Here is a 14,986-nt window from a genome sequence, read left to right on the forward strand (position 1 = left end):
TAAAAAAAGTGCCAATCAAAATATATGCAAAATTAAACAGTTTGAAAAACTTTACACGTTAAAATACCTTTGTTTAAAATCGAACGAAATGATTAAAAAAAATGCATAGCAGAATTTTGAGATCTTTTTTTCTGGACCTACGTCTACAGCGGCGCCAACTGGTGAGCACAAAAACGGTAGCCCTCATTACACATATAGTTACAGTACTAGTAATACTACAGCTAACCAACGTGTACATACAAATATTATTTACATTTTATAATACAAGCATTATCAATAAGATATTAGCCAAACAACTTTTCACTTGTGTGTCCTGTCTTTATGAAGAACATGTAAAGCTAAAAACCTAAACTAGACACATATTCCTTGAAAACTTAAGGTAATTTTTGGGACAATTTTTCAACTTTCAGTGTTGTTTGTCTGTCAGAAATTTCACAGCCATATACAAACACACATATTTACTAAAATATAATTATTAAAGTTTTAGTGTACCAAATTTTTTTGTGGAAGAGTAAAATTCTAGGCAAGATTGAATGTCCTAAAGCATTTGTTACAGCTGTGGCAATATTTAAAGTGTATTTAGTGCTATATAATCATGTGATATCATATCACATTTAAGGGGCCCACTGATTACAATATCGGCCTGTCAGTTATTCGTAAAAGCTGACAATCGCGAATAACTGACAGGCCGATAACGTCCGGCGAACTGGTAATCAGTGGCCCCCTTTACTCACTAACATCGTTTATAATATTGGTGATAGATTGCATTTTAAACAGATAACAATGTTCTGACAATAAAATAATATTATCTCTGAAATACGATTAAGTAGTTACAGAGAGATTTATGAAACATCTGGTTTTTTTTTTCAATTAAAGTACCAAATGTAATTGTTATGATAACCTATTTTTAGAGGCCTGTATCAACATCAAATTAAAAAATAATCAATCAAACCAAATGCATGTAACATTTACTTTTTTTAAAAGTTTAAGAAAAAGTATTTGTGACAACGTGTAAACAATGCAAAAAAAACTATCACCCTTATTCATAAACGTGTACTAAAGTTACGATGCCGGTAATAATCGTTTATCCCTTTCCATCATACCAATACGTCGGAAAGGGACAAACGATTATTAGCGGCATCGTAACTTTAGTACACGTTTATGAATAAGGGGGTAAATGTATTAGACGTCTTCACTTGTTTTTGTGTGGCATTTTAATGGAAAGTCGCTTACGGACGCTATTTTTTTTTAATACATCTGGGTTTAGGTTTGACACTTAATTTTTTAGCCACTAAAAAACTCGAAGGATTTAATAACTGGAGACGTCTTGACTGTAATTTTCTGTACAAACCAGTCTGTCGATTTTTGCGGGGGAGGGGCACGTCAAATGTATGGCTTGTTGTACGTAAAGTACAAATAGCCATGTCAGATAAACTTCAGTCGATACAATACATATGACCATTGGCCGAGGTTTTCGACAGAGGGATGAGCGCTTAAAGGCGACTCCGGTTGTTAAATTCTCCAAGACCAGAAAACTTTATAACTACGGAAGGTGGAGATAAGGAATGGAATCTCCATATACCAAAAAGTGTCATCAAAAAACCTTAAATAGATGGCGCTCCAATACCTAGAATACTTGAAAAGAAAATCAAATCATAGACAGCGCACTTCACTCCGTCAATAACGCCTAGGTTCTTAGCTACTCTAGCGCTACTCTGGAGAGATTTGGAACTATTATTTATAGCTGACCACTGGACACTTTTGCATAAGTTCTGCCTATGGAGATTGCGTTCCTTAACTCTACCTTCCATATTTATAACATTAAAAACAAGTGCCAAAAACGAAGCGTTCTTAAGCGACACTCTATTGGAATGCTCATATTTCGTATTAAAAACTGAAATAGACATTTTCGTCCACAGCAAAACTTGATAAGCGAGCAAGGTATTTGAAATGATCAATTCAACTCACGCTCTTATTCCCTCAAAGGTGCGTTTTAAACATTCTTAACACCTAGCTACTCGTATACCCTGTATCTTTAGCTAGGTATTTAAATAAAACTAAACAATTTGTACATTTTCGGGTAGTTATACCATTTATTGGTTAACCAACCAAATACAAAACTGCCTGGATCTCAAAGAGAATTGTAGCCACAGGAAATTTACTGCCATCTTTGGTCACACATGATTAAAATTTTTAGGACGCCATTTAACTTTGATCCTTATTATTTTACCGATATGTGTTAAATTTATTAAATATCAAAAAGTGGCGCCATCTAATAGATCGGAAGGCCAAAGGTATGGCAGCATCGTTTCGAGCGACTTCTTGATATTTAACTAATTTAACACAAATCAGCGAAAGAAAAAGGATCAAAGTCAAATGGCGTTCTAAAAGTTTTAATCATGTGGCGAAAGATGGCAGTAAATTTGCGTGGCTACATAGTTTTCTTTGACAATACACCTCTTTTTCAAATTCTCTTTGTGGATCTGTATCCTCAACTAGCTTAAGGAGCCATTTGAGGGTAGATTTTGTTTACTTTTATTTAAATATCTAATTACAGGGTATAGCTAGCTGCCGACTGTACAAATCGTTTAAAAACAGTTTTTAAAACAACAAAATATGGTCACGACCGGTAAGACGAACATAGTTTATTTTGCTCGGGGCAAGAGGAACAGTGATATTTATTACTATACAAGTGTTTATCAAGCCCCATTGTGTCTGTCAGCCTATCTGACCTTACCTCTAGTGCGCCAGCGCGTCGCAGTAGTGCGCGAGCGGCGGCACGCCCAGCCTGCAGGCCACGCGCGCCGCGCGGCCCGCCACGCGCGGGTTGACGTGCGCGTTGTGCAGCTCCGGCACCTGCGTGGAGCACGCCGCCGCCGGGTCGCCCGAGCCCGACAGGCTGCCCAACCTGAGCCACGCTTTTTACTTACTTATTCTACTCGTCGACTGTAATGGTTGAACTAAGATTTCGTATACCAAACTGTAATTGGGTACTTTTCATGTATGGGCTCCCAACTCAACTATAATATTCATTTCGAAACGGTTTAGTCGACTATAATGAAATGGACCAATCACAGCTCGCCGCGGTCAAGAGGACGAAACAAAACGATAGCTCAAATTAATTATTTACTTTACGTTGTATAGTAGAAACAATTGCTTCACATAAGTCATAAACGCACATGTGACACCCCTAATATAGCAACATCCATAGACTACGAAAACCGCTTACCGTTGCTTGTTAGTCTCCATAGGCTACGGTGGCTAATATCGAGAAAAAACTGTTTAAAATTTGAATTTATAAAGGAGCAAGTACCAGGGCCTCATGAGTTACGAGAAGGTGTCGTTGACCACCCTGCCGGGTCCCGGCGGCCGGGGCGCGTAATGGCTCCTCTACATGATGGCCCAGCGTAGGCCAGTCCTAGGGACGCATTTATGCGTTAGAGGGAGCAAGTGATATTGCCATCTCACTTTACCGCATAGCTGCGTCCCTTGGACTGGCCTACGCTGGGCCATCGTGTAGAGGAGCCCTAAGAGTATTAAGTTATCGCGGCTGCTCGCGTATCTTAAATACCTGTATACTTTTGGCTTGTTTACCTGCATGATTTTATTAGTTAGTATTATTTTTATTGAATCGTAGAATAAGTATTGTATACAATAGTGATATCAAGCTTTTCAATCTCGTAACTCACTTTGGAAAACACGTCACTCGTCTGAAAAGCTCTCTATTATAGTACGATTGTATAAAATACTATTTCGGTACACGTATTATATACGCGCATGGCATAACAATAATGAAGATGACGTTTTTTTTTTAATAGAGAGCTCTTCAATCGAGTACCGTATTTAGGCAACGAAGCTTGCTGAGTGGCCTAAGTAAGGTACGAGATTGAAAAGCTTGATTATATCACTATTGTATACAGTATTCTTTCTACGAGTCATCTAAAATTATACTTTTTTTTATTATAAATCCTAACTAAATAATGAAAAGTGGTAAGTATCTCAATAGACAAAAATGTATAGTCATAAACGCGCAACTCCCGCCCCGCGCCCGTTTAGGCTTTTCTATGGGAGCGTGGCGGCACGTGATTGGTCAATTTTAATTCAGGTGACTACAGCGTATCGAAATGAATCTTAAAGTTGAGTGGGAGCCCATACATAAAAAGTACGCAATTATAGTTCGGTATACAAAATCTTAATTCAACTATTACAGTCGACGAGTAGAAAAAACCACTTTCTGATATCATCATGTACAATCAGTACTATCCATGTTATGTCGGGATAGAAGACGTCCATAATATGTCTGCTGGTTAAATAGCGTTATATCGTTGATATTTTGTCTAGTCGCCCAGGAGCTTAGTATATCATTTAAGTACGACATTACGTTATGGTTTTGTACGAAAATACATATACATTTTTAAGAATAATTTTTCCGGTGTTTCATAATTATAGTTCGTCACTTCATTTTTCAGATATAAAATTCTATTGACCATGTAGTTTTTTTTTTTAACTTTATTGCACATAAAAAAGAGTACAACAGGCGGACTTAGTGCCAATAGGCATTCTCTACCAGTCAACCATAAGGCAAAACAGAGAAACTTCAAGGTGGGTGCAGTGAGAATTAAACAAAAAAAAAAACGTAACTTTTAAGCGAATTAAAATTTCTAAATAAATACTATAGTATGTTTCATTATACCTTATGACTATGAGTACACAAATATATACATATATATGGATAAACTAGGATAGATACATATACATACAATTGCACGTGCGTTATGGGTTACTTACCGACTAATTCCCACTACGCCTGCCTTAGCAGGTGGTTATAAAGCAAACGTTTAAAAGTTTACTTGCTTGGAGCCTGTCTGATCGTCAGAGGGAGCGAATTCCAGAGACGGATTGCTTGTACGGTGAAGGAAGAAGAGAGAAAACCACTATGGTGGGGGATTACCGAGAGTTTAAGAGAGCGGGAGGAACGTAGTTCACAACCCGGGCGAGGGGTTACAAAGCTAAATCTACATTTTAGGTAACTGGGAGCAGAAGGCTCGAACAGTATTGAAAAAAGCAAACAAAGAATTCTGAGAGTCCTACGCTGACGAATAGGGAGCCAGTTAAGCTGGCGACGGTAATGAGATATGTGGTCGTACTTGCGCAGATCGAAGATAAAACGTATGCCATTATTGAGCAAGCGATCGAGCCTGTTAAGTGAATTCTGAGAAATGTTCGTTGTGCACACATCAGCGTAATCAATTTAATGTCATTCGTAATCATAAAAAATAATGGATTTTTTTGAAATGATTTGAGCACGTTACAATAACATGCCGCTGTTATATTTTCTCCAGGGTTGGTAAATTTCAAATTTAGATTTATCCCAAATGTGTCCCCGCGTCATGGAAAAAAACTTGAAAATAGGAAAAAGTTAATTTCTTACCAAAATTCGTTGCCAGGGTGCGCGTTTCCATCCCACGGATACGTCATGACTAGCAGCTTGCCCTCGTGTTCACCCGTTAGCTTCGCTGACGGCTCCCGGTTTTCTAGCTGCACGTTTATGCCACCTGGAATTACAGACAATACATGTAGCTCATTACCATGAATTATGGGCTCGAATTTTCATACTATTTGACAACTGTCAATTGTGTTCGACAGCCGCCAGGCTGCGCCAGTATCGCGCACACAGACAACGCGACGCTACACAGAATATACCGAAATATAACTGTCACTCTTATTGACAATTTTTAGTTAAGAAATAATTAAGGCAAGGTTATAAAAGATACATACCTTTAGGGTGCCTTTTACTTTCGAAGAATATTCTCTTTTCTATACTTCCCTGTTCCGTCCCATTTGTGAATAATGCTGAAAAAAAAAACATGTCAGATAAATTCAATACGTTGTCAATTGAAGTTATTAGTATCGGCATTTCTATTAAACGTTTTACACTAAAACAAGTTATCGACGGTTAAAGAGATGTCTAGTCTAAATAAAAACGTGCCACGAACGTTCTGTCAATAGTTTGCTACTGAATGATTATTCATCCTGATGATTTAAGGTTATCCTTTCAACTGTTAATTACAGTCTAAATTGTCTGCGTTTTACGCTGCGGTTACCGCGTCGAACATGTTTGGTAATTCGATTATCTGATGTAAAATGATGTGGGGTATGCATCACCGCGTTTAATTCAGCGCTTATCGCATAAAATTGCAGGATGTATGATGTTAAGTTTCAAAATGTAGATATTTTCAGTGAAAAGTTCGGTAGTTTCAAACAACTTACATTGAAATGTAATAATGGACTTAAATTAGATAGTTAACTTATTTGGCAACTTAGAATTTCAGGTTTAGTTTAGTAATTATATGTATTTAGGTTATATGGTTTTCATACTATATTTAAGGAAACTGTAGGTCTCTAAGTCTATTACCCTATATTGTAACAATTTATCAATATAAGAGACTGTTTGTTTCTAAATAAAGAAAAAAATAAAATAAAAATAAAACAACCGGGCGCTTAACCTACTAAAGCCCAAGGGCCTACCTATAGTACTTATTTAATTCGATGAAATTTAAGTCATATTCAATTGGAACAGGGTTGCATTTGCTGTTTCGTTCAATTTTCAAACAAAACAAAATCAACTCTAACCTTTGCACTATAGGTTCAAATTTCAGTGGCAAATTTTGCATTTTTCATTTTTATAGCTGGACCTTAGGAGGTTAAGGTAAGTGGTAGACTAAACCTATAATTAGTTTTATTTCGAACTGCCTGAATACTTCAAGCTAAATGTTAAAATGTACCTAAAATGCTGGCGCTGGGTTGTATGTATGCGAAGTTGACGTCAGTGACGTGGTTCAACAGGTCCTTCTTTAAGAACGACCGTATCCTCTCCAAGAAGGTCAGAATGTACACGTCGGGCTGATGAGCAGAGACTTTCCATACACCTAGACCTGAAACAAACATATATATTTTAAGCTAGTTTTACGGTTGACCTAACGTATTTTTGGGAGAATCAACTTTTTAGCGTCACTTGTTGCCATGGTTACGATTAGTTGTCCAGGGGACAAAAGTTCATTGAAATACTGATTTTATGGTACTTAAATGTATTAAACTTGCGTTTTTGTGGTCGTTATAACCAATGCCCATAATGGGCCCCCTACTAAGCATGTTAATAGAACGGCATACAACGTCTCTTCAAACAAACTGTGCCACTGTTGTCCCTTGGACAACGGGACAGGATAACAAAACAAAAAAAGTTGATTCACCCTTTTAGTCACTCGCGCAACATGTTTCGGAGAGCCTAGATCTCCATCTTCAAGCACTAACAGTGCATGAGCAGTGAAATGCAACCGAGAAATATCTAATATAATAATAAGCTCATAATAAATAAATATAGGACATTCTTACACAGATTGACTAAGTCCCATGGTAAGCTTAAGGCTTTTGTTCAGTCAGACAACATTATATGTAATATACAAATACTTAAAGACATAGAAAACACCCATGACTCAGGAACAAATATCTGTGCTCATCACACAACTACATTTATTCATTTACCGGGATTCGAACCCAGGACCGTCGGCTTCATAAGCAGGGTCACTATCTACTAGGCCAGACCGGTCCAAACTCATTACACTTGACTAAAGTGTTGTATAATAAGTTCATTATAGTCCACTAAAGTGTTGCATAATACGTAAATCAAAGTAATATCGTTTTAACTCACCAGCCCCGATAACATTAACGAACGCGTCCCTCCCAGCACTCCTTGCTCTGTCTTCGGCTTCATATAACACACACTCCGCAGTAACGCTGATCCTCTTGTAGTACACTTCGTTGTCGAAGATCATGTCGTGCACTTTGACATAGCGGTCCATGTAGCGTCTGTCTTCGGGTTTGTCTTCGATGTTTACGTAGGAGGTGAGCTCTTCGTACGTGTAGCTGTGTACCTGGTAAAAATAATTTGTAGCCATTCTAACATTGCTAGGTGATTCTTAAAATACAAGATATTGTACGCCATCCATAAATGATATCAGGATGCCATGCAGAATGATATCTTACGACGGATGTTGGAGATTTTGAAATACGCCATTTGGATTTTTTATATTTCTATCCAATGTTAGTGTTTATTCCAAAACTGAGTCGAATCTAATGACACAACACACGTTATAATCCGTCAAAGTTCCCGAGTTCCAGGCTTTAGAAAAGCGTGTCAAAGAATTAGACATATGTATACGAAAACATACATACATACTGTTAATTCGTAAATGTCAGTTCGTAAATATGATTGTAAAAATAATAAACATGTATTTGGAGAACCTAAGTCGGTATGTTTCTACGTAACCTTATGAATGAAGCAAAGGCTTACCTGGTAAAACTCTGAGAACATCTGCCTCCACATGTGCCTCGCAGACTGGTTGTTGCGCACGTACGTCGTCTTGAGAACGTTCAGACACGTCGTGGGCGTCACCTCTTCTCCGTAGCTGAGAAGCCAACCAATACAGTTCACAGGTGGGCCAATAGACGATTTTACAGACGAATTACATTTAAGCAAATAGGCGCAGGCGCGAGGCAATTTCGCGCGAGGCGAGGAAAACACGCGCGCCGCCTCAGCCGAGGCACGTCTACACAGGCCGTTTTGTGCGTGAGGAAATTGCCTCGCGCGTATTCTCGCTCAGTGTGAACCCGGCTAGTCGGTTTGGGAAAACATGCCTCGCCCGAGACAATTTCCTCGCGAGGGGACTCGGTACACGTGGATTCGATAAATAAGACAGTAATTAGCGTATTGGCATTAAAAACACACAATTGTACGATTTGTACGTTTTTATTCTTTTTTAAATTGATGAAAGTCAATTACTTAATAACAAAAGAGTTGGGAAAGAAACCCTTAGATAAGTATTGTGTGGTACCAATATATCCAGCTACCCTCAAACTAGATAACCAGCACAACAATTCCTTTTTACGACTTAGGAAAAAGTTATCAAAAATAGATTACAATCTAGTTTGGAAAAGACAATGCAACTAACCCATTCTCTAAGCAGTTCTGCTGTTCAGTGATGAGGATATCCTCGTAGTCCATCCGGCCTCGTCGTTGTAAACGAGGGCCTACGATACCTGTTAACAGAAAAAGTAAAATGTATATTCACAAACGATGTCAATATCTTTTATGTGCCTTGTTTTCCTGGGTTACTATCAGACATAAAAACTGTTCCTATAAAAAAAATATTGCCCTTAGAAATTCGCGCCATCTACAATAATAATGACAGGGTACGCCATTTTGAATGGATATTTAATCATATTTAAAAGCATTACATGTAATAACAGCGTCCTCTTCACTAATCACCCCCAGATTCTTCCTGCTTCCATTATTGATGCACTCCATATAACTCATCTGAGATTGCTTGCGACCATTGCCACTGCCATTTAAATATGGAATTTAACTACTGTACATAAGGTTTAGTTACGTTATTGAAAATGTAAATACATACCTTTAATCATGGCGTCGTTTTTCGCATCCTCTTCCCTATCCACCCCCTGATTCTTCCTACACACAACATACATTCTTTATTGATGCACTGCGTACAAACGAAGCTTTCTTCATCCCAGTGTGTTCCCAAACGATTTTAAACCTTGTGTAAAGTAGTTAAATTCTATATTTAAGTGGCAGCGCCGCAGCAGATCGCCGCACGCTCGCGTCTCTATCGGCGCGGCCATTTAAATATGGAATCTAACTAAGGTGTAGAAGGTTGAAATTCCTTTGACTCCAAACGTTTTATGTGGATAAATACATACCAATAGATAATAACAACGTCGCTCTCCGCATCTTCACTTATAACCCCCTGATTCTTCCTACTCCCATTATTGTTGCACTCCGTATAACCGGTCACGTATACAAATGAGGCATCTTCTCATCGTAGTCTCAAAAGAAATTTGAACCTTCTACAGATTACGTACAGTCTATATTTAAGTGGCACCGCCGCAGCGCGCCCATGATTGCTCATGATCATTGCCGCTGCCATTAAAATATGGAATCTAACTACTATATAGAAGGTTCAAATTTCTTTGTCCATGTTAATAAGATTTACCAATAATAACAGCGTCACTCTCTGCGTCCTCTTCACTAATAACCCCCTGATTCTTCCTGCTTCCATTATTGATGCACTCCGTATAACTGCTCACGTAAACAAACGCAGCTATCTTCATCTCATCGTAGCTCAAACAGTTCTCAAGGACCAATGGAGGTTTCTGTTGTAACGTGCCCACTGCCTCCCAGCCTTCGTGACTGTAAAGTTAACCTGCGGTAATGCGGTTGTACATCGTAGTCAATTGGATATGAACTTTAAGGGGGTCAAAGCTACAAATTTCAATAGATTTTAATCCTCCTAAGGCCCAAGGGAAGATCCTACCTATAGTACTTCTTCAGTTCAATGAAATTTAAATCATATTCAATTGGAACAGAGTCGCTTTTGAATTGTTTCATTAAATTTTTAAGCAACGCAAAATCAACTTTATTTCCTACACAATAGGGTCAAATTTCAGTGGCAAATTTTAGATGTTTCACATGTATGGCTGGGCCTTAGGAAGGCATAATCCATTGAGCAATAGTGATGTACAGTCAACATCACAAGTAGCTGATCGGACTATGCATCAATGTATCAAAATCGGGTGACCAATTCACAGAGTTTACTTGACCTAAACATCGATTCAGGGATATTCAATTGTATAACCAGGGGAACCCAATAGTTTTAAATAAGGCCACATATTTCTGAAGGTCTCTCGCAATAATAAACTTGTCAACTCACCCTTGTTCGCCTGAAAGTAGTTTATACGTATCATGCGGCCCCATAAACGTGACAGCCCGCTTCTTTAATATCCTGTCGATTAGATCTGGTACGGTCATGTCGTTGTACAGCGCTTTCTCGATACTCGAACCGAATTCTCTGCAACAGAATATAATCGTAAGGTCGGTTCATATAGACTTATAGAGCAAAGATAATTTGAAATAGAGGTGGATTGTCAAAGAAAACTTTGTAGCTACAGTAAATTTACTGCCATCTTTCGACACATGATTAGAACTTTTAGAACGCCAACGCTACAAAAATTTCTTTGACAATCCACCTTTATTTCAAATTCTCTTTGTCCGGAGGCAATTGCCGCGCGTAGCAGCTTGTTCTGTGTAGAAGCGCCTCGCCCGAGGCATCGTGGCCGCGCGTGCAGGCGAGGAAAGACTGAGTTGCTATGCACGGCAATTTCTTCGCGAGGCGAATCGTTGAAATCGTTGTTACGTGTCGCGTTAGCCAGGAGACAGTATGTTAGAACAATATCGCATTGCACTTTCAGTCAAAATCCGAAACGCAAATTGCGGAAAGAAACATCTGACGAAGCATTTGAACGCCAACTGAGATCCTTTTTCGATAATCCATTATATTCTGTAAGTGAATATATCGAAATGACATATTTTGAAGTGATTTGAATAAATTAGCATTGTTATTTTGTAATGCCTTGTACCTACTTTAATTTAATTTGACGATCATTACGAGATACCTAAATATAAGTATCTATATTGAAATTTTTCATAATTTGTTATTATTTGATTATCTATTTGACATTGTGAAGAATTGATTACGTTAAGTATTGATATTTGACGACGACTTTTGTACCTTTGATTTCTAGACTATAACCAATTTTCTTTGACGATCATAATATAAATTCATATAGATAAGTTTCATATAATTTATATTGTAATTTCATAGTATGAACTAAATAAATCTAAATCATAATAAGTAATAACATTCTTAACAGCAATGCAAATAATGCAGTGGGCTAACCTGCTTCCAAAATAACACAATTTTACTACAGGAAAACATCTTGAGAATATAAACCGGACAAAAAAAAGATTTATGGTTAAGCAATTACTGCCATTAAGATTTTCCTTATGGGTATTGCCAATACCTGTTTTGTTGGATTTCATCATCGTCAGCCCACATCGAATTTGTCTGTGTCTTAAAAGTGAATCATTGTTGCAATATGTATGTTAATAATTTAGCTAAGCTTATGCAACACAAATCACAACTTACTCTATACATATACTAGGTATTATATACATAGAACAAGCGATAATCGACATTAAACTTTCGTGAGACATATTCTAAAACATATTTACGACACTCGACTTTTTTCGTCGCTATTGGCGACATGTTTGAACCCATTGGGGGGACCCAGCTGACGCGAGCACTCAACCCTGAGGAAGGACCCCCGATGGGTTCGAAACATGTTGCCAATAGCGACGAAAAAAGTCAAGTGAGTGTAACCGTGATATTTAAATATTTTCGCGGCGGTTAGGTATAGGCAACTACCACTGTTACCACATGTGTATGGACCACATTAGTTGTAGTCTGGACTTCAGTGAGAATGACAAGAATAATAGTGCTAATTTGTTATTTAATTCCATTAACTATAATGTCAAGTCAAGGTCTAAAATGTTGATACAGTGCATTGGTTTATAGACTTTGAAAGTAATAAAAGTTATTACTCAAAGGTAATATAATTCTTACTGATAGCGTTTTGCTTATTGCAGATGCCAAATAGAACAAAATGAAGGCAAAATCATGGCTTCTGTTCCCCCATCCACTTCACACATAGTATGCCCAATATAAATTTGGTATGGATAAAGTTTGAGGCTCAGGGAAAGACAGGATAGTTTTTATCAATCATCATCATTCCATGCAGACAACGTCACGGGCAGAAGCTTAGATATCATAGCATTCATGTTTCATAGAATTTTAAAATGTTACTCACCTCTTGTAAATCAGGAAATGAGTCATCAACAGCAGCACCCTCTCGTGAATAAGGGGATATGTGGATGCTATGTTGCTCTTCAGCTTCTCTACTGGGCGACGCACTTTCAACTTTTCTAGTCTGAAATAAACATTATCATCATATTCACTGTGGGTGCGTAAAATAAGTCTGCCAAATTGTTTAAGAAGACAGCCATTCTACATTTCTAAACTTATGATGTTATTCATAGATGCTTATCAAGTTTAACGAGTCCTTGACCACTGTTTGTCTTTATTTGTCATTTTTATTTTTAAGAAAGGGATCAAATTTAACAAAAGAGTTGCAAATTTTTATGATTAAGGGGTTAGTATTTATCTGTGAAGACTAAGTTTGCTTAGCACTGACTTTGCAGTGACAAAATGTGACAGTGCCACTAAAAACTTATTTTCATAGGTATCCAATGTTTGTAAGGCCACTGCCATAATCTATCACAGGACAATCTACATATACATAGTTGGCTTGCTTCCACTCTATCATCATTTATTATTCCAGCAAAAATTATCTAAATAGGTAAGGAGAAATCCAGATCACCAAACTTTTGGGCAGTTGCCTGTGGTTCAACCAAAAAACCAGTAATTTCTAGAGTGCATTGAATCCTTTTCTCATCTTGAATAGAATAGAATAGAATAGAATTATATTTATTCAGACAACACATCAATTATTACAAAGAAGATAATACATTAACAACAACAAGAATAAAAAAAAAAAAAAGAAACAGTGGAAGTTGAATAGTACAGAACAGATAAGGATGTGAGGCTGAAATGGTCTCCACTCAGCATTGCAGTTGGCACGACTAAGCGTTGTTAACGGCGCTGGTTTCCTGTGGAGCCAGTGAGGTGAGCGGAACGGCATACTGCGCGACTTGTGTGACAGATAATAATAAATAATCAATTATCAAAAGGCAATATAAAATATAAATACTTATAAATAACAGCTATTAAGGTACACATATTACACATCAAATTATCTATCAAAATAACTGTATTTAATACAATTGAACATACCTTACAGTTTCAATAGGAAAGGGTATGGAAAAGGCTTTACTCCTCTTGATAGTTTCATCCACATCATCAGAGTATTCAAGCTTGGGCAGATCTGTGCATTGACGTAACAGCTCATTCGTCTCCTTGCTCATGCTCGGAAAACACCAGTCTGGCTTACACCTAAAACAAAGACAAAAAATAAAATATATTTACAAATACCTTTTTCCAGCAATGAAAGACCCACAACAAGATAGCCCAATGATCTGGTTAAGGTTACAGGGAGTTGCTGGGTGAGAGTGGCGCAAGACCAGTTGTTGTGGAGATCCCTGGGGCTTTTGTTACTTTTAATATTTGTTTTTGTAAAATAAATACTTTACTACAAATCAAATTCATTTAAAGTGATAACTCTGTAGAGATATTTCGTAAATATCCACATTTTGTAACAATTTGTTTATTGCAGTTAGCATTGCTTTATCTATTATAAGAATTTAAATTTTTTTTTATATTATATACTTATATTATGTAAGTAGTTTGTTATGTTTTAAAATTCAAAAATTTATTCTGCAAGTAAGCCTCAAGGGCTCTTTTACAAGAAGTCTTAGTTTAGGGTAAGTATTAACAATGTTAATTAAGACGATTGGACGAGGAAAATGGACAAGCGGATCTTATCTCTTCGTAACGTCAGAAAATGCGATGATTACTATCGCTTTAGATTTGAAGGGAATAAAAAAGAAAATACGTACCAAGAAATGTTCTGAAATTGTCTTAGGATATCCATGTTTGGTGGCTTTCCCTGAAACATTTACCGTAAATGTAGGATCTACATAAAAGTACAGTAATAACGGAATAAAATAATATTATGCAAATTAATAAATAACTGTGTAATCTTAGACTTACCGACGCTTGTCGTGTAAAAACCAAAGTAATGGGAAATAGTTTTAACCAAAACATAAACACGTACAACTTATATTCATCTATTAGGCATATACTGTATTATGTTATGACTACAAATATTTTGCGTTTTGCGGAAAAATCTCCAGAGGCAGAATAGAATGAATGAAATCAGAATGAAACGAATGGTTAATTTGGCATTGACAGTTGACAGTTATAATTTTTAATACATTTCATTTGCAGGTTATGCAGCCTGAATCATACCATTTAAAATGTTTGTGCGCGTTTTATTT

The 14,986-nt window shown here is 37.2% G+C and overlaps 1 protein-coding gene across 1 annotated transcript; it reads right to left on the bottom strand.

Annotated features, from left to right (window-relative positions):
• Positions 1-2,664: 2,664 nt before the first annotated feature.
• Positions 2,665-14,873, bottom strand: LOC133516447 (uncharacterized). The gene is made up of 13 exons (XM_061849396.1): positions 14,700-14,873; positions 14,546-14,595; positions 13,824-13,982; positions 12,781-12,900; positions 10,785-10,922; positions 10,068-10,264; positions 9,009-9,096; positions 8,351-8,465; positions 7,709-7,931; positions 6,786-6,935; positions 5,779-5,853; positions 5,432-5,555; positions 2,665-2,908 (listed from the first exon to the last, which is right to left on the bottom strand). The coding sequence occupies exons 1-13, from the start codon at positions 14,751-14,753 to the stop codon at positions 2,740-2,742; spliced, it is 1,662 nt and encodes a 553-aa protein (XP_061705380.1). The 5' UTR covers positions 14,754-14,873; the 3' UTR covers positions 2,665-2,739.
• Between the last annotated feature and the right edge of the window lie 113 nt (positions 14,874-14,986).

The sequence above is a fragment of the Cydia pomonella genome, chromosome 3, assembly GCF_033807575.1.
Source record: "Cydia pomonella isolate Wapato2018A chromosome 3, ilCydPomo1, whole genome shotgun sequence".
In the NCBI taxonomy this organism is placed as follows: domain Eukaryota; kingdom Metazoa; phylum Arthropoda; class Insecta; order Lepidoptera; family Tortricidae; genus Cydia; species Cydia pomonella.